Raw genomic sequence first — 17079 nt, forward strand, 5'->3', positions numbered from 1 at the left:
TTTGCCAACCATATGTGTGAAAGCGAAAGGAAAGAAATGTATTGGACAACACTGCAAAAAAAGTACATGCTTTCCCAAGAAAACGGCCTCCCTTCAAACTGGTAACATTCTCTGCTATGAAACTGGTCTTTAATACCTGTTTGCCATTCTCTTCTCTCCTCCTCCTCTAGGAAATTCTGGTGTAACCATGCCACCCTTATCTGAAGCCACTGCAATCATTTTGTAATAAGATCGTGTTCATAAAATTACTGTATGTTGCTAGAGACTGCTCAAAAGCAAAGGTTATAATAAAAAGAACTTAATGCTTTAAAACAAGTGAAAGTGGGCCTGGCCCCTCTGCCACTGCCCCCCCCCCCATTTTTTTGATGTTTTCTAGCCTGGCAGTTTCATATGATGACAGCGTGAACAAAACAAAGGTCTGACAGCTGCTTTTCAATGAGTGATTATTCTGGAATATTGCTCAGGCGACCATCTCTTGCTTCCAGCAGCACTAAACCAAAAGGTTCTCTTTCAGTGTGTAATCAGCAGGAACTGGAGTTCTCTCAAGGATTTTGAAGGTGACAACATACACTTGAGCTCGGGAAGATACAATAACATGCTCTCTTGGACTGGGGCGGGAAGGGGAGAGAAGACTTTCTGGCCTTGATGGAGTCTCTTTTGTTTCCTTTGAAGCAGCAGGATCTTTGGGCCAGAATGGCTTGTTTCTCTGTATCTTCCACAAAAGGGAGGCCAGTGAACATCATTTGGAGGACCAGGTGAAGGTTTGGCTGCTACCTTCCCATAAAGCCCTGTGAGTAGCCTCTTAAGAAGTTTCCCTTTGTGCTCAGGGTTGTGCCTGAGCACATCAGCATGAATGGAGCTTGGCTCTCGCTTGAAACACACTCACTAGGGACTCACCCTGCCCCATTTTGCACATGTCTATAGTCCCAAGGGGGCAGGGTGGGAAGGGGGACAGGGAGGGAAGAGGACGTTTGGGTCAGTGTAAACCCGCCATGGGCAGGTGGAAAACTAGCGATGTGCACGGCCTATTGATGGTGACTCAGGGATTACCCTACGAAAGGAAGCCTCCTTGCCATTTTGTCTGAATGGCATTCCCTTAGCAATTCCCATCCACACCTTCTTAACCCTGTTTGGCACACAAGAACAAATACATTGAGCATTCATATCTTTATTCAAAATACACAAACGTGTCCTACAAAAATAAACTGGGCACTAACTTTGTTCATTTAACAGGCGTTTGGTGAATTACTTGTGATGTTGTGCTAGGCACAATTTGCATCTGGCAGAAAAATGCTTTGGAAAAACTGTCATGGAGACCATGCCTTAGAAAATAAGACCTGCAAATTGACCATTGATGACAGGGGCCCATGCCACGCCTACATGGGCCAGGCCAAAGGTAGGCACAGGCTGCATGGCTGGCATAGGAATCCCAGGTGGCACGGTGGCCCAGGCGGCATAGGTCGTCCAACTGGCTGTGGAACCAGAGGAACATATCTCCAAGCAGGCTCCAGAACAGGGATGGCATTATAGGGCCCATTCAACATGACCCCCACAGGGGGGACCAGGGCGACGGGAGGTATACTTCTGAACATTAGAGCCCTCTGATATCTCCTCCACTTGGCCCTTCTGTTCTGAAACCAAACCTTCAATCAGAGGGAAAAAAGAGATTGGTTTAGTATATTGAACAGTTAATGTCATAATAGAAAAAAAAATATGCAACTCTATATGCCATTGAGATTTTAAACTCCAACAGGAGAAGGTATTTCCTGATTGCTAAAATATTTTAGGAAAGTTAACACTGCACCCCCCCCTTCATGTAACCCTTAACGAGCCAAGCCTAGTCCAGAACTTGGCATATTGTTTTGTCTCTTTCCTTCCACTTTTAATATTTTTTTTCCAGGTTGTGAATCATGTCTAGCTGACAAATTGTACCAGCTCCCTGCTATTAATTCTCATGCCTGGTAACAGGAAGTCCTGGTGGCACAATAGTTAAGAGCCTGACTGCTAACCAAAAGGTTGGCAGTTCAAATCCACCATCTGCTCCTTGGAAAACCTATGGGGTAGTTCTACTCTGTCCTGTAGGGTCGCTATGAGTTGCAACAGGCTTTTTTTTTTTTTTTTTGGTAATAGGGTAAAGAAATGTCAGTATCCTGACAGCTGCCTCCATCCCCTCCTCACGGGGGATGGTGTAACCCTGGTTATGGAGGAGGCTGAGCATGGTAAAAAGTGGGTCCCATGTAAAGTCATATGGAGAGGAACGGCCCCATATTTGAAAAGTTCAAGCTGCAAAGTGAGACAAAGGGACTCCTCTCCTGCATGATGCCTCGTCTTCTCTCCCCCATCGTAGGATTTGGGGTCCTTCTGCTGCATGAATATATAGTCTAAAGGAGGCCACTGTAACAGAGGTCATTTTGGAGGGATTCAAGTATACCAGTGGTCAAATCTCCCGAAACATAATCAAGGACCACAGCTGGCTAACTGTTCTATGTGCCAATGTTGTTGTTATCTGCTGATGAGTTGGCTCCAACTCATGTAATGTATAGATATTAGGTCCGTATTTCCAATGCTGGTTTCATAAAACAGGTCTATATTTGCAAAAGAGTGGGGGAAGCATCTTAAAAGTTTCTTGGGGGAAATTCATGCTGTAGAGTTTTGAAATAGATGAGAATGTTGTCCCCCCTCCCTTATTTCTGTCTTGTGGCTCATTTCCCCTTCAGAAATCCATCCAGAAAGCACTGTGTAAACCCAGGGAGGGGGAAAGGCAACTCACCAAACCTTAAGTTCTTCTTTGAGTTTGCCTTGCCTACCTGAGAAAGTGAAGTCTCGTCCACCCAACCCAAGGCCAGGCCTGTTAGTCACGCCTGTGGCATTGGGAGGGAGGCCAGCAATCAATAGCTTGCTTTTCGGGGTGCTTTTCTGGACATCACCCCACCAGATTTGCAGCCTGCTTCCATCACTGCACTCACACACACACTCTGGAGCAAAGCTAATCAGCCCATCCTGATTTTTTTTGGGGGGGGGGCAAATACTTTTTTGATGCAACTTATAATTTTCTATGATCTCCAAATAGTCATGTTTTGATCCCATGACCTACAAATTAGTCTGACTAAGTGAAAAAAAGTATCTCAAATTAACACAGGTAAGAATCTGGCCTGAACTGAGAGAACCTCTCTAACCAAGCAAATCCCACTTATTCAAAATGATACAACCAAAAAGGGGGAAAAACTACGTTAGAAATTGCTCAAGAGCATATTCACTTACGCATTTGGTAGTTCCATAAAGTTGAATTTGTGTGGCATCTGCAATGCATATGTTTGACTGTATATAATTCTTCTCTAACCTTCTAACCCTTCTTAGGTTAGTGAAACTTAATTCAAAAGTGTTCTTTTTAGACAAATTTCCGAAGCTCGAAAACTTGCCTCCATTACCACCATAATGTGACTATTTTAGCAATACTTCCAGCCTGACACATCAAAGTAGTCTAGAAAAATAAAACTTAGGGCTGCTACTCTCTACACTGCTTTACAAAACACTTAGAAATAACAGCAGGAGGACCAGACACTTGGACTTTTGAGCCATCTACCCCCTTCAGTCTCAGTTTAACTAAACATATGTTACTCATGTACTGTGTTCTGTGTGTGAATCATTCCCTCACCCCAATGTCTAAATATTTATAAATTCACTCATTTAGCTAAGAGCTTATGCCTGGTTTTAAATACTTTATATAATTTAATACATTGAGCCTTCTTATAACCCAGCTCTTCAGTGCATTAATTTTAATACTTCCCAGGTTAGATTGAGCCTCAACATGACTCCACATAGAATATTCCTTTAGGGAGGACTATCATATAGTCCTCCCTAAAGGATACCAGTGTTAAGAGTTGAACTTTATTTATTGGAATATATATACATATATATACGTGTGTATGTGTGTATATATATATACACAAAATATACAGTAAAACCTGCAAAAGCCAGAACCTGTGTAAGATGTAAACCTGTTAGAGAAGGAAAACAAATACTTTCCACTAAAGAGAGAAACAGAGAAGTGGTAAGACTGTACCCTGTCAAAGGTGGAAAACTTGCGAGACCCAGAAAAACAAGGCAGTCCTGTCGAGTTCCAGCTCTCATAGGTTTTACAATACACTACATATGCTATATATAATAATATGTATATAATATATATATAAGGAAAAGTTCTATTTTTTTTCCCTTTAGGAAATCATGCTTCCTCTGGCAATGGACAATTTCCATAAGCTCCAGTTTACTTATCCCATTTTCCACCCCCAAAGCTCCCAATGTTCAAAACTTATTTGCCTAACATGGAAAAGACAACACAAACACACCAACTTGAGAATGTCCAGGACAAAACTATCCAAGTCCTAAAGCATGTTTTAGAACGGCTGCACTGCCTAAATGGCGTTTTCAAGATTTACTGACCTGCACTCTGGCTTCAGTCAAATCCAGGCGTCTTGCAATTTCCTCTCTGAGGGGGGAATTGCAAATGTTCAGTATTTGGAATAGTGGATGAAATGAAATATATGACTGCACATTTCTTGCTTGTTTTAAATTTTCCAACCCCCCCAACTCCGCCCCAGTACAGTTTTCTGTAATACAGCTTAAGACTTGCTTTAGGGAGTGTCTTCCCATGGACAACTTATCTGTTAAACAAGACAGGAAAAAGGAATATATGTGAAAGCGCCTGCAAGTGTGTTGGTTAGCTGAATATGGCTCAATCAATTTTTGTTTGTGGAACAGCAGAGAACAACCCTGGAAATCTTGGGAGGTCCCTCCGTGAAAATAAATAAAACGCCGAAACACCTTTAAAGCGGTGTTTTGAACCAGAGTATTTCTGTTTATTGTAAAAGAGTGAGGTGAACTCTCAAGTTGGGAGCTCCAAATAACATCCACCAAGCGCCAAAATGATTTTTTTTTTTTTTACTTTCTGGCGGGCGAAGACTGACTACAATGGAAATCAAACCCCACACCGACCCGTCCTGGTCCTCCATTCCAGCCGGGTCAGAATAAGCCTGCCCCTTTGTACACGACGCGGATACGGACCACAAGAGCTCCTGGGAAGGCAAGGGAAGGGAAAGGGCCACCCTTGGTCTTTGAAAAGTTCAAGCTCCGCCACTTAGTTGGAAAACAGCGCTGCAGGTGGCAGGGCGGGGGAATAGAGCGAGGCGAATGCAGCACTCACCTCGCGCGCAAAATTTAAAAGGGCGCTAACAAACTTAGTAATCAAAATAAATAATATTTTAATGCAATATTTAAAAATATAAAAACGACGTAAGAAATCTACGAAGAACAAATTATCAAAATTTTATACAGAGACAAGATCCTACCTGTCTCACTCGACTCACTAGTACCGCCCCTGTTTCACAGCCACGAAAGCCGCGTAGGCACCGTCCCAACCGTTGAGTTCAAGGGCGGGCTCTGGCGTCCTTAAGCTCTTTAAGGGGCTTTTGGCTCAGGAGGGGGAAGGGCGCCCCGAGACAAGCCCCAGCCCCCTGGAGAAACGGGCGCCTCGCGAACAAGCCTCTTACCGCGCGAACACGTCGGGGTATTGAGTGTGTTGGAAAACGTTCTCCAGCTCATGCAGCTGCAACAGGGTGAAGGCGGTGCGGTAGCGCCGCTGCCCCCGCTCTCTGGGCTGTGGCCCCTCCGCGGCCGGGTGGGCCGGCTCCTCCTGCTGTTGCTCGGGCTCGTGACGGTGGCCGCCACCGTCCTCCTGGGTGTCGTCGTCCAGGGGGCCGGCAGGTCCAGCGCCAGCATAATCGTCGTCTTCTGCGGCTGCTGCTCCGTGCTCAGATTCGGAACGTGTGATCTCGTCTCTTCCAGGTAGAATCATCGAGGTCACGGTAGGGTTCGAATCTGGGGAAGGAGGGAAGCAAAGAGACCAAGGCGTTGTAGCCCACGGAGCGTGGGCGGGAGGCGAGGGGCCGCAACGGAAGAGCAGCGGTGGTGGCCGCGCAACGTCCCCTCCACTCGCTTCTCCCAGGGAAAATTCATTTTCTGGGGTTCGCGAAGCACCTGTCCCCGTCCAGGCACTGACCATCCGGTTCTTCCCCGTCCTTGCCAACTCCCAGGCTGCAGTAGCCGATGTCATAGTGGCTGCGGTCGGGCTGAGGCTCCATCCTCTGAGTGCTGTCGATGAAGCGGTGCGCCTCCGCACACTGTACCGACGTCTGCGGTGATCCCCTGGTCGGGGCTAGAGGTGGGGCCAGTGGCCGGGTCGGCGGCTCTTCTGGCGCCGGGACCTCTTTCTGGCGCCGGGACCTCTTTCTGGCGCGGGGCCCCGCGCTTGCGCTTCTTATATATGCCTTCCGCAGGTTCAAAGCCTACGTGCTCCAATCGGTTAGACGTCCGCTGTTAGCGTTCACTTTACATCTAGTTGGCTGGGGTGAGACCTGCTGGGGGCGCGCACGCGGCCGGGGCGTGTAAATAAAATAGGGCGAGTGGGTGTGAGAGTGGTGCTGCTATTGGGCATGCTTGTGTGATGAACTGCGGCTTTAATTTGCAGTTTGACTAGTCTTAATTCCAGCGGCGTGCCTGATTAGGGGAAGGGTCTGTGCCGGATTGTAAAAGCCGATTAGGGTGTGTGTCGGGGGTGGGGGGCGGGGGGCGGACGAGTCCCCACACTAGCTGCTGGAGCCCTTGGAGAAATGTTTGGCGAATATTCCTCCGCCCAGCCCTCGGTTTTCCTCAGCCCGCGCATGGCACGGTGCCGTTTGCTTTTCCCAGAGTAAAAGACTGAGAGGGCTGGGAAAGCGTGGAGCCCTCAGCAGCACAAGCACTCTGAAGCCAAGTTAGTCTGTCCTGCCTTGGGCTCTGAGCACTGTCCCCTCAGGAAAGTTGGTAAATGGATAGGGCTGTCCAGTTCTATTTCGTTCGCCCCCAAAAGTCCTTAAATCGGGTTTGTGATTAAGATGAAATGATTAGCTAGGAGGCTGCTTGCTCTGTTGTTTTTTTTTTTTCCCCCACGACCTGAAAACAGGGCGCCGTGTATCCCGGGCAGTGGGAGCTTGGGGTTGGGTTTGCAAAGGAGTCCGAGTGCTCAGATGTACGCTGCAAGAAACCCCACGCACCCGTTGAGAAAACTCCAAGGACTCCAGATTTTTAATAATGAACTCAGAGGGCAAATGTAGGAACTTGCCAAGTGCTTAGTATATCCAAGAATGCCTACACTACACCTTCGGTTCGTGGCGCACGCAACGTTTGCTGTACTCTATTCCAGCGCTGCTTGCTGCAGCCGGATCTGCATGTGTCTACCTTAACTGAATTCCCAGGCGTGTGCGGTAGACCTGAGAGAGCTCCCACCTTCCCTACTGCCACTTCCTCCTCCCCCTCACTTTCTCTAGAACTATTTTCCTGAACTCTTGCTTCCCACTGATGAGTATCAAATAAAAAAGGGCCAGGCCACGATAGAAGGCCCTATGGTTTTCCCTCCAAGACGTATTTGCAGGTCTCCGCGAAATGTTACTATACTTAATATTGTAAGACTAGCTTCTAATAATGGGCCCTATGCTTGGCGTTGTACATGATTTATCCTGCTTTTATCTTTGCAATCACCATTATTAGCATCCCCATTTTTTAGACAGAAAACGAGCCCCAGGGAGCCCAGGCAAGTTGCCCATAACCACACAGTTAGTCTCACTACTAAGTCCATGCACTTTTACCATAATACCGCAGTCATTTTAAAAAATAATTTATTTTACTTTTTGTTTGTTGAAAATCTACACAGCAGAACATACACCAATTCAACAATTTCTACATGTACAATTCAGTGACATCGATTACATTCTTTAAGTTCACGCTCCTTTTCTGAATTGTTCCTTCCCATTAACATAAACTCACTGTCCCCTAAGCTTCCTATCTAACCTTTAGAGTTGCTGTTGTCAGTTTGACCCCATATAGATAGTTCTTTAAAAGAGCTGGATGCTCAGGGTAGACATTCTTTATTAATTAAGCCAAATGATTGTTTGGTTTAAAGAAGACTTCAGGGGATATTTCTGGTTTAAGGTTTAAAGCTTAAAGATTATCTCAGGGCAATAGTTTCAGGGGTTCATCCAGCCTCAATGGCTCCAGAAAGTCTGGATTCCATGAGAATTTGAAATTCTGTTCTGTATTATTCCCCTTTTGATCAGAATTCTTTTATAGAATCTTCGATCAAAATATTTAGTAATGGTAGCCAGGCACCCTCCAGTGCTGTCTTAATTCAAAGGCAGGAGTGGAGGAGCAGAAAGGTGTTTTTTGGGAAGAAGGCCATTAAAAACTCATTGCCATCAAGTTGATTCTGACTCATAGTGACCCTATAGGACAGGGTAGAACTCCCCCCATAGGGTTTCCAAGGAGTGGCTGGTGGAATCGAACTGCCGACCTTTTGCTTAGCAGCTGAGCTCTTAACCACTACACCACCAGGGCTCCAAAACTACCATGTGATCCAGCAATTCCACTCTTGAATGCAAGAAGTCTCCTCCTCCTCTTGCACTAGTTCTGGCTTCCTCCCCTCATACCAGGGTTTCAGGTGGGTCTCTCCAAAGCAGAGACTATTGCTTCAGCAGTGGTGGTTTTCTCAGCCTGCCTCTTCACTTTTGCTCAACACTGAGGGAGCAATAACAGGAACAGTGTACAGTGTGCATTGGTTGCTGATCTGGTTCCTCAGAGACCCAGTCAAGAGGGAGAGGTATTGAGGCCCACCCTCATATCAGGGCAGCATTTTTACTTTGGTAGATCCTAGGTAATTGTGCCTTCATGGCCTCTTCCTTGGTTAAAAAAAAAAAGGTTAAAGTTATATTTTACAAATGTGTTGGCATAAAGATGAGTATAATCAGGACTAGACTGTGTTCATTTTTTCTTCTGATTTCAAAAGAAATGAAAACATTTTCATAGGCCCCTGAAAGTATGGTGGGCCCCTGGCACTGTGACTACCGTGCCTAATGGATAAGTCCCTCCTGCCTCAATTTCCCGGAGGATGGTGGGTAGGAAATCAGCTAATAGATGGTTGGCCAACCGTTTCTCTTTCAAAAGATGTCAAGGGATGGCAATCCTACAGACTCTTTCTGACTTTAATCAAGACATTTCCTCCTTAGGCTGGCTCTTGCTGGGTTTTGCAGGCCACCCTCTCTTGTGGCTAAATACCCTGTGAACAATTTTGGCCCGGGATTAACACCTACCCCCCCCGCCAAAAAAAAAAACAAAAAACCCAAACCCATTGCTGTTGAGGTGATTCTGACTCATAGTGACCCTATAGGACAGTGTAGAACTGCCCCATAGAGTTTCCAAGGAGCAGCTGGTGGATTCGAACTACTGACCTTTTGGTTAGTAGCCTGAGCTCTTAGCCAGTTATCACATAAATTATCTATACAGTTTTTAATCATGGTGTGCAGTGGTGTCACTAGGGGTGGTGTCACCCAATGTGGTAACTCATGGTGTCACCCCCCAGGCTAATCACCAGAATATTGTAGCTAGAACACCAGAAAATTTGACAAAATCAGTGACTAAAAACACCAGCATCAACGATAACAACAGCGCGTGCTGGCAGTGCTTGCAGACTGAAACCATGTAATTGGAAGTATCATTATAATTGGGAAATAATGACAGCTCTGACTAAGGGCATTTGAAGTTTCAAAAAGTAAATTAGCATGGAGTTTTAACCTTGTAGGTATATCGATACATGTAAGCTGGGCTTTTGAGAAAATTTCTGGTTGTTATAACTAACTACAGGAATATTTTTATTAAAAATAATAAATTTATGCTGAGACACTGCACAAAAATTTTACAGACAGTCATTTTGGTGTCACCGGTTCTGACAGTGTTACCCAGGGTGGTCTGCACCCCCGCACCACCCTAGTGACACCACTGCTAGGTAGTACGTTGGTAAAGACTCAGATGGTGTGTTTTGTCACAGCTCACATTTCCATGGTTTACTCCAGTGTTTTGTAAACCTCAGTCATTCATGTGTCCCTTTGCAAGTCTTGCCACATCTGGGTACCAGCCATGGTAATATTTACTTAAATTGGTTTACTTTTTGAAAACCTTAAAATACCTAATTGAGCCTCATCCTAGGTAAATATAACCATGAATTCAAGGGCTTGAAGTACCAGATTCATGTGAGGCAAAACATGTCAATAGTTGAGATTAGGGACCCTTCAGCCAGACTGTTGGCATCTAAATCCTGCCTTTGCTTGCCACTTGCTAGCGAGCTAACCTGGTAAGTTGGCTATTCTCTTTGTACCTTGATTTTCTCCTCTGTAAAATGGGAGTAACAATAGTACCTATTTTATAGGGTTGTGAGGATTAATTGAAATGATAACAACAATAGCTAACAGCTAATTTACCTGTGTTTTATTGACTATGCAAAGGCATTCAACTGTGTGGATCATAACAAATTATGGATAACATTGCGAAGAATGGGAATTCTAGAACACTTAATTGTGCTCATGAGGAACCTGTACATAGACCAAGAGGCAGTCGTTTGAACAGAACAAGGGAATACCATGTGGTTTAAAATCAGGAAGGGTGTGCGTCAGGGTTATAGCCTCTCACAATACTTAGTCAATCTGTATGCTGAGCAAATAATCCGAGAAACTGGACTATATGAAGAAGAACGCGGCATCAGGATTGGAGGAAGACTCATTAACAACCTTCGATATGCAGATGACACAACCTTGCTTGCTGAAAGTGAAGAGGACTTGAAGCACTTACTGGTGAAGGTCAAAGGCTACAGCCTTCAATATGGATTACACCTCAACATAAATAAAACAGAAATCCTCACAACTGGACCAATAAGCAACCTCATGATAAACAGAGAAAAGATTGAAATTGTCAAGGATTTCATTTTACTTGGATCCACAATCAACATCCATGGAAGCAGCAGTCAAGAAATCATTTTGCGTTTGAATTGGGCAAATCTGCTGCAAAAGACCTCTTTAAAGTGTTGAAAAGCAAAGATGTCACTTTGAGGACTAAGGTGCGTCTGACCCAAGCCATGGTATTTTCAATTACCTCATATGCATGCAAAATCTGGACAATGAATAAGGAAGACCGAAGAAGAACTGATGCCTTTGAATTATGGTGTTGGAGAAGAATATTGAATATACCATGGACTGCCAAAAGATGGAATAAATCTGTCTTGAAAGAAGTACAGCCAGAATGCTCCTTAGAAGCGAGGATGGCGAGACTTTGTCTCACATACTTTGGACGTGTTATCAGGAAAGATCAGTCCCTGGAGAAGGACATCATACTTGGTAAAGTAGAAGGTCGGCAAAAAAGAGGAAGACTCTCAACGAGATGGATTGACACAGTGTCTGCAACAATGGGCTCAAACACAGCAATGATTGTGATGATGGTGCAGGACCGGCAGTGTTTCATTCTGTTGTACGTAGGGTTGCTGTGAGTTGGAACTGACTCGACGGCACCTAACAACAACATCAAAAACAGCTAATTCTACTATGTGTGTATGTATGTGTTCCAACTCAGTGTCCAAGTACTGTGTACAAGGGCTACAGAAATGAGTAAGATGTGGAGAGAAAGAAAATACATAAGTGGTTTTCATTTGAGGTTGTTATGTTATGTGCCATCAAGTCAATTTCGACTCAGAGTGACCAGATGTGACAGAATAGAACTGCCCCATAGGGTTTTCTAGGCTGTAATCTTTACAGGAGCAGATCACTAGGTGTTTCTCCCACAGAGCTGCTGGGTGGGTTCGAACTGCCAACATTTTGGTTGGCAGCTAAGTGCTTAACGGTTGTCCACCAGGGCTCCTTTTTTTTTAAAATTTTTTTATTGTAATTCTGGTGAAGGTTTACAGAACAAATAGATTCTCATGAAACAGTAGTACACATATTGTTTTATGACATTGGTTAACAACCCCACGACACCACATGTCAACCCTCACCCTTCTCGACCTTTTTTTTTTTTTTTTTGGTGAAAATATACATAGCCAAAGATACACCATTTCAAAAATTTCTACATGCACAGTTCAGTGACATTGACTACAGTCTTACAGTTGTGCTGCTATTCTCACTTTAGATGAAGGTTTACAGAACAAAATAGTTTCTCATTAAACAGTCAGTACACATGTTGCCTTATGACAATGGTTAACAACCCCACAACACATCAACACCATCCTTACTCAACCTTGGGTTCCCTATCACCAGCTTTCCTGTCCCCTTCTGCCTTCTAGTCATTGTCCCTGGACTGCTGTGCCTCATTAGTCCCATTTGGTTTTATGGGGTGTCCACTCCCCGGCTGAACAGTGAATCTCGGAAGTGACTTCACCACTGAGCTAAAAGAGTCATACTCTGGGGGCCATACTCTCAGGGTTTCTCCAGTCTCCTTTAGGCCAGTAAATCTGGTCTGTTTTTGTGAGTTGGAATTTTGTTCTACATCCTTTTCCAGCTCTGTCCAGGACCCTGTACTGTGATCCTGGTCAGAGCATTCAGTGGTGGTAGCCGGGCACCATCTAGCTGTTCTGGACTCAGTCTGGTGGAGGCCTTGGTAGCTGTGGTCCATTAGTCCTTTGGACTAATCTTTTCCTTGTATCCTGTTCTCTTCACTCTCCCTTGCTCCTGAAGGGGTGAGACCAGTGGAGTATCTTAGATGGCCGCTCACAGGCTTTTAAGACCCCAGACACTACTCACCAAGGTAGAATGTAGAACATTGTCTTTATAGACTGTGTTATGCCAATAGAGCTAGATGTTCCCTGAGACCATGGTCCCCACAGCCCTCTGCCCAGCAGTTCAGTCCCTCAGGGAGTTTGGATATGTCTATGGAGCTTCCATGACCTTTCCTTGTACAGGTTGTGCTGGCTTCCCCAGTATTGTGTACAGGGCTCCTTTTAATATAAAGTGGAACAGTGTAAATAACAGGAGAGGAACAATGTTAACGAGTTCAAAGGAGAAAGAGATCATACTCAGTACAAATCTGGAAACATAACATATAAGGGGTAGAATTTATGATGAACTTTGAAGTATGAGTGAGGGTCCTTTTTTGCTTTCTTAAAATACTGTTTTCCTCCTAGTCACAAAAGTAATGAATGATTGGTGCGATAAATTTGGAAAGTATGGGAAAGTATAAAGAAGCCAAAACAAAACAAAACAAAAACTCACCAAACCTGTGCCGTTGAGTTGATTCTGACTCATAGCGACCCTATAGGACAGATTAGAAATGCCCCATAGGGTTTCCAAGGCTGTAAATCTTTACAGAAGCAGACTGCCACATCTTTCTCTCTTGGAGCGGCTGGTGGGTTCCAACCATCCACCTTCCAGTTAGCAACTGAGCACTTTAACCATCGTGCCACCAGGGACCCTAAAATAAAATAAACTCACCCATAATCTTGTCTGTCATCCAGAGGTGATAGTGACAATTTTCAGTTTTTTTAATATAATTTTTACAAGTACTACATTCCATTAATTATATGGTATTTTACCTTTGTTGCCTAACATTATATCACAAGCATTTCTTACCTTAAAAAAAAACAAAAGTTTTTGTAAGCTTTGAATAAATGATTGCATAATTGTCTGTTATTCATTCATCCATTCTCTCACTCAATCATTCAACAATATTTACTGCCAACCATACCCATTCATGTATATCAGTGTCAAACTCAGTGCCTGGTACCTATTGGGTGCTCAGTACATATTTGCTGAGTCAGTGAATGAATGAATGGGTGCCAAGCATTATGCTAGACCTGTAACATAATTTACTTAAACTTTTTTTTTTTTAATGTTCAACATTTAGGATTTCCTCCCCCTTGCCTATTTTTATAACCAGTTTGTCTTCGTGCATGAATCCTTTATGGGAAGACTTTCAATTGGTAGAGTTGAGGGATCGAGGAGAGAGTCTAGGCAGATAACGCAACATGAAGATGGCACGGAAAGAACCTATCTATGGGACAGCAAACAGTTCAGTTTGGCTGGAGATAAGGTAGGGGAGAAGCGGGAGCCAGGGATGAAAAGTGATATTAATTTCTCACATTTGTATGTCGCTGTTGTTGTGTGCCCCCGAGTCAATTCTGACTCACAGTAACCCTATATGACAGAGTAAAACTGCCCCATAGGGTTTCCTAGGCTTATGGAGTGCCTTGATGAACATTATCTTACATAATTTTTACGGCATTATTATCTCCACTTTACAAATGAGAAGACTGAGAATCAGAGAATTTGAGTTGCTTAATATCACACAGCTAGTAAGTGATAGAGCTGGAATTGGGTCTTGAACTGTATGTTTAAGACTTTGGATTTTATCGTGAGAGCAATGGGAAGTCATTGGAGGGTTTTATTACTGTTATTATTAGTAGTAGCACTATAACTTTTTATTCTGAAATAATTTAAGACTCACAGAAGTTACAAAAATAGTTAGTACAGACGGTTTCTGTGTACCTTTCACCCAGCTTTCCCCAATGTTAATAACTTATATAACCAAAGGACATGGGAAAAACAACAACAGCAATAACAACAAAAAAAAACAGGAAATTGACACCGCTCCAATACTGTTAACTCAGGGTTTCTCTACCTCAGTATTTTGTTGTTTTGGGCTGAATAATTCTTGGCTAGGGCAGGGGGAAGGTTCCACACTGTAGGATGTTTAGCAGCACCGCTTACCTCTACCCAGTAGATCCCTAAACAGAGTGGAATCACCTTACGAAAAAAAAAAAAAAAAAGCAATTTTACTTTTTGGTCCTGGTTTCTGAGCCCCGTCTGGTTTAACCTATACTGCCTAGTCTGGTCTTTACAGAGATTGGCTGGGGAGCCCCACCCAGGAACTGACCGTACCCAGATTGGTTGGGGGCGGGGAGCTCACCCCGTAGTTGACCTTTACACGATTGATCGGCTGCCTCCCTTCCCCAGGTGACTGATAACCCTAGAGCACAGAGGCTCAGATGGGGCTTCCTGATCCACGAGAGCCAGGAGAGGAGAGCCAGGAAAGGAACGTATCCTTTGGACCCTGGGGCTCTGTGCTATGACCCTCTTAGACTGAGTAAACCTGCCACAGAGGCAGCGTTTGCGATGGTACCAGAAGAAGCAGAGACAAGGAGCAGATCCAGAAGGTGGTGAAGATTGAACCTTTGCAGAGAGCTGAGAGGAGCAACCTATAGCCAAGCTCACCAAATGACGTCATTGAGTTACCTGTTTGAAAGTTTCTCGATGGGTGAGAATGAACACTGGTTTTGGGAAGAGTAAGCACATCCCCTTTGAGACGTAAGCAGGTCCCCTTTTAGACATTGAAGCCCAATGCCGGGACCCTTTCTGTACTTCGCCTTTGCATATGTTTGTTTCTGTTTATAGCCTTTGTTCTTCTCCATATCGACCCTCTCCTCTTCAGTTATCTCCAGACATTGCCAGATGTTCCTGGGGGTGGGGGGCAAAATTGCCCATGATTGAGAACCGCTCTATAAACTCAAGTACAGAACTTATTTGGATTTCACCTGTTTTTTTCCGACTTTTTTTATTTTCATAGAAGTATGAAATTTTACCACCTGTGTTAGATCTGCATAACCATCACCACAATCAGGATACAGAGCTCTTCCCTTACCACAAAGAAACTCCCTAGTGTTACCCCTTCATATGCCACCCGCCCTGAACCCATAAATGCTGGCATGTACTGATATATTATCCATCTCTATAGTTTTGTCACTTTTAGAATGCTGTATTAATGAGGTCATACAGTATCTAACATTTGAGACTGACCTATTAGTATTAAGGCTGTGATCCATTCTGAGATAATTGTTGTATAAGGTATGAGGTTTAAGTTGAGGTTCATTTTGCCTATGGAAGTCCAAATGTTCCAGAATCATTTATTGAAAAGGCTATCCTTCCTCCGTTGAATTGCTTTTGCACCTTTGTCAAAAATCCATTGGGCATATTTGTGTGAGTCTATTTCATCGTTCTCTATCCTGTTCCTTTGATTATATATCTGTCCCTCTGCCAATACCATACAGTCTTGATTACTGTAGCCATATAATAAGTCTTGAAATCAGGTAAACTGATTCCTCCTACTTTATTCTTCTTTTTCAAAATAGTTTTAGCTATTCTAGTTATTTTGCTTTTCGATAGAAATTTTAGAATAATCTTGTATCTACAAAAAATCTTGCTGGGATTTTGATAGGAATTGCCTTAAACCTGTATATCAATTTGGGGAGAATTGCCATCTTTACTCTTCCAATCTATGAACACGCTATGTCTCTCATTGGAGAGTTTTAAGCAGAGGAGTAACATGATCTGACTTGTGTTTTTTCTGAAAATCATGCTGGCTGCTGTATGGAGAAAAGATTCTGGAAGGTGGAATGCGTAGAGGCAGGGAGACCAATTAAGAGGTTACTGGAGTAGGCTAGGTGAGACATGATGATGGTTGAACCAGGTGTTGGAGATGGAGAGAAGAAGCTGTTTTGTTTTTTAGGTATAAGTAATAGGACTTGCTGATGGACTGAAGGTGGGGATTGAGGAAGAAAGAAGTATCAAGGATGATACCTGCGTTTCTGACTTGAGCAAGAAGATGCCAGCACTTACTGACAAGAGTATAGGAAGTACCAAGTTTCAGAGAAAGAGGATGAATTCGATTGTGGATATTGTGAGATTGGGGTGCTGGTGAGCTTTCCAGATGTCTAGTATGTCTAATAGATAGTTGGATATAGAGTCTGAAGTTAAGAGGAAGATTAGCACTTTAGATACTGACATCTGAATTCAAACTTGCTCTCTGTATCATTGGAATTAAAACTAGATAATCTTGGGACTCGAAGGTAGAAGTTTAACTTTCAGTGCCCTAATAATTTGCAAAAGGTAACTATCCCCATCACTTAGCTCATAAGTGGGGGTCTGAGGGGAAAAGGATTTCTCAAGAGTTGGCAGTAATTACATGATGCTGATGCAAATGAACATGAAGAAGGCCTATAGATGATGAACTCACAATGTCTGTGTACCTTTTTTTAAATCTCCTATGAGGTATTTAATATATCGTACAGATAGAGCTAGTTTTCATTTATGCCAAGAACAGTTAGAAATGCCTGAACCAGAGTTCCATTTATATTTTTGGTAGTAGTGGTGTTTGAGAATGGTGGACAGGGTGAAAATAAGGACA

General features: G+C 43.7%; 1 protein-coding gene across 1 annotated transcript; it reads right to left on the reverse strand.

The window, feature by feature from the left end:
- Positions 1 to 1376: 1376 nt before the first annotated feature.
- Positions 1377 to 5851, reverse strand: ESX1 (ESX homeobox 1). The gene is made up of 3 exons (XM_004388918.2): positions 5547 to 5851; positions 4441 to 4486; positions 1377 to 1643 (listed from the first exon to the last, which is right to left on the reverse strand). The coding sequence occupies exons 1-3, from the start codon at positions 5849 to 5851 to the stop codon at positions 1377 to 1379; spliced, it is 618 nt and encodes a 205-aa protein (XP_004388975.2).
- Between the last annotated feature and the right edge of the window lie 11228 nt (positions 5852 to 17079).

This window comes from Trichechus manatus, unplaced genomic scaffold (assembly GCF_000243295.1).
Source record: "Trichechus manatus latirostris isolate Lorelei unplaced genomic scaffold, TriManLat1.0 scaffold00221, whole genome shotgun sequence".
NCBI lineage: Eukaryota > Metazoa > Chordata > Mammalia > Sirenia > Trichechidae > Trichechus > Trichechus manatus.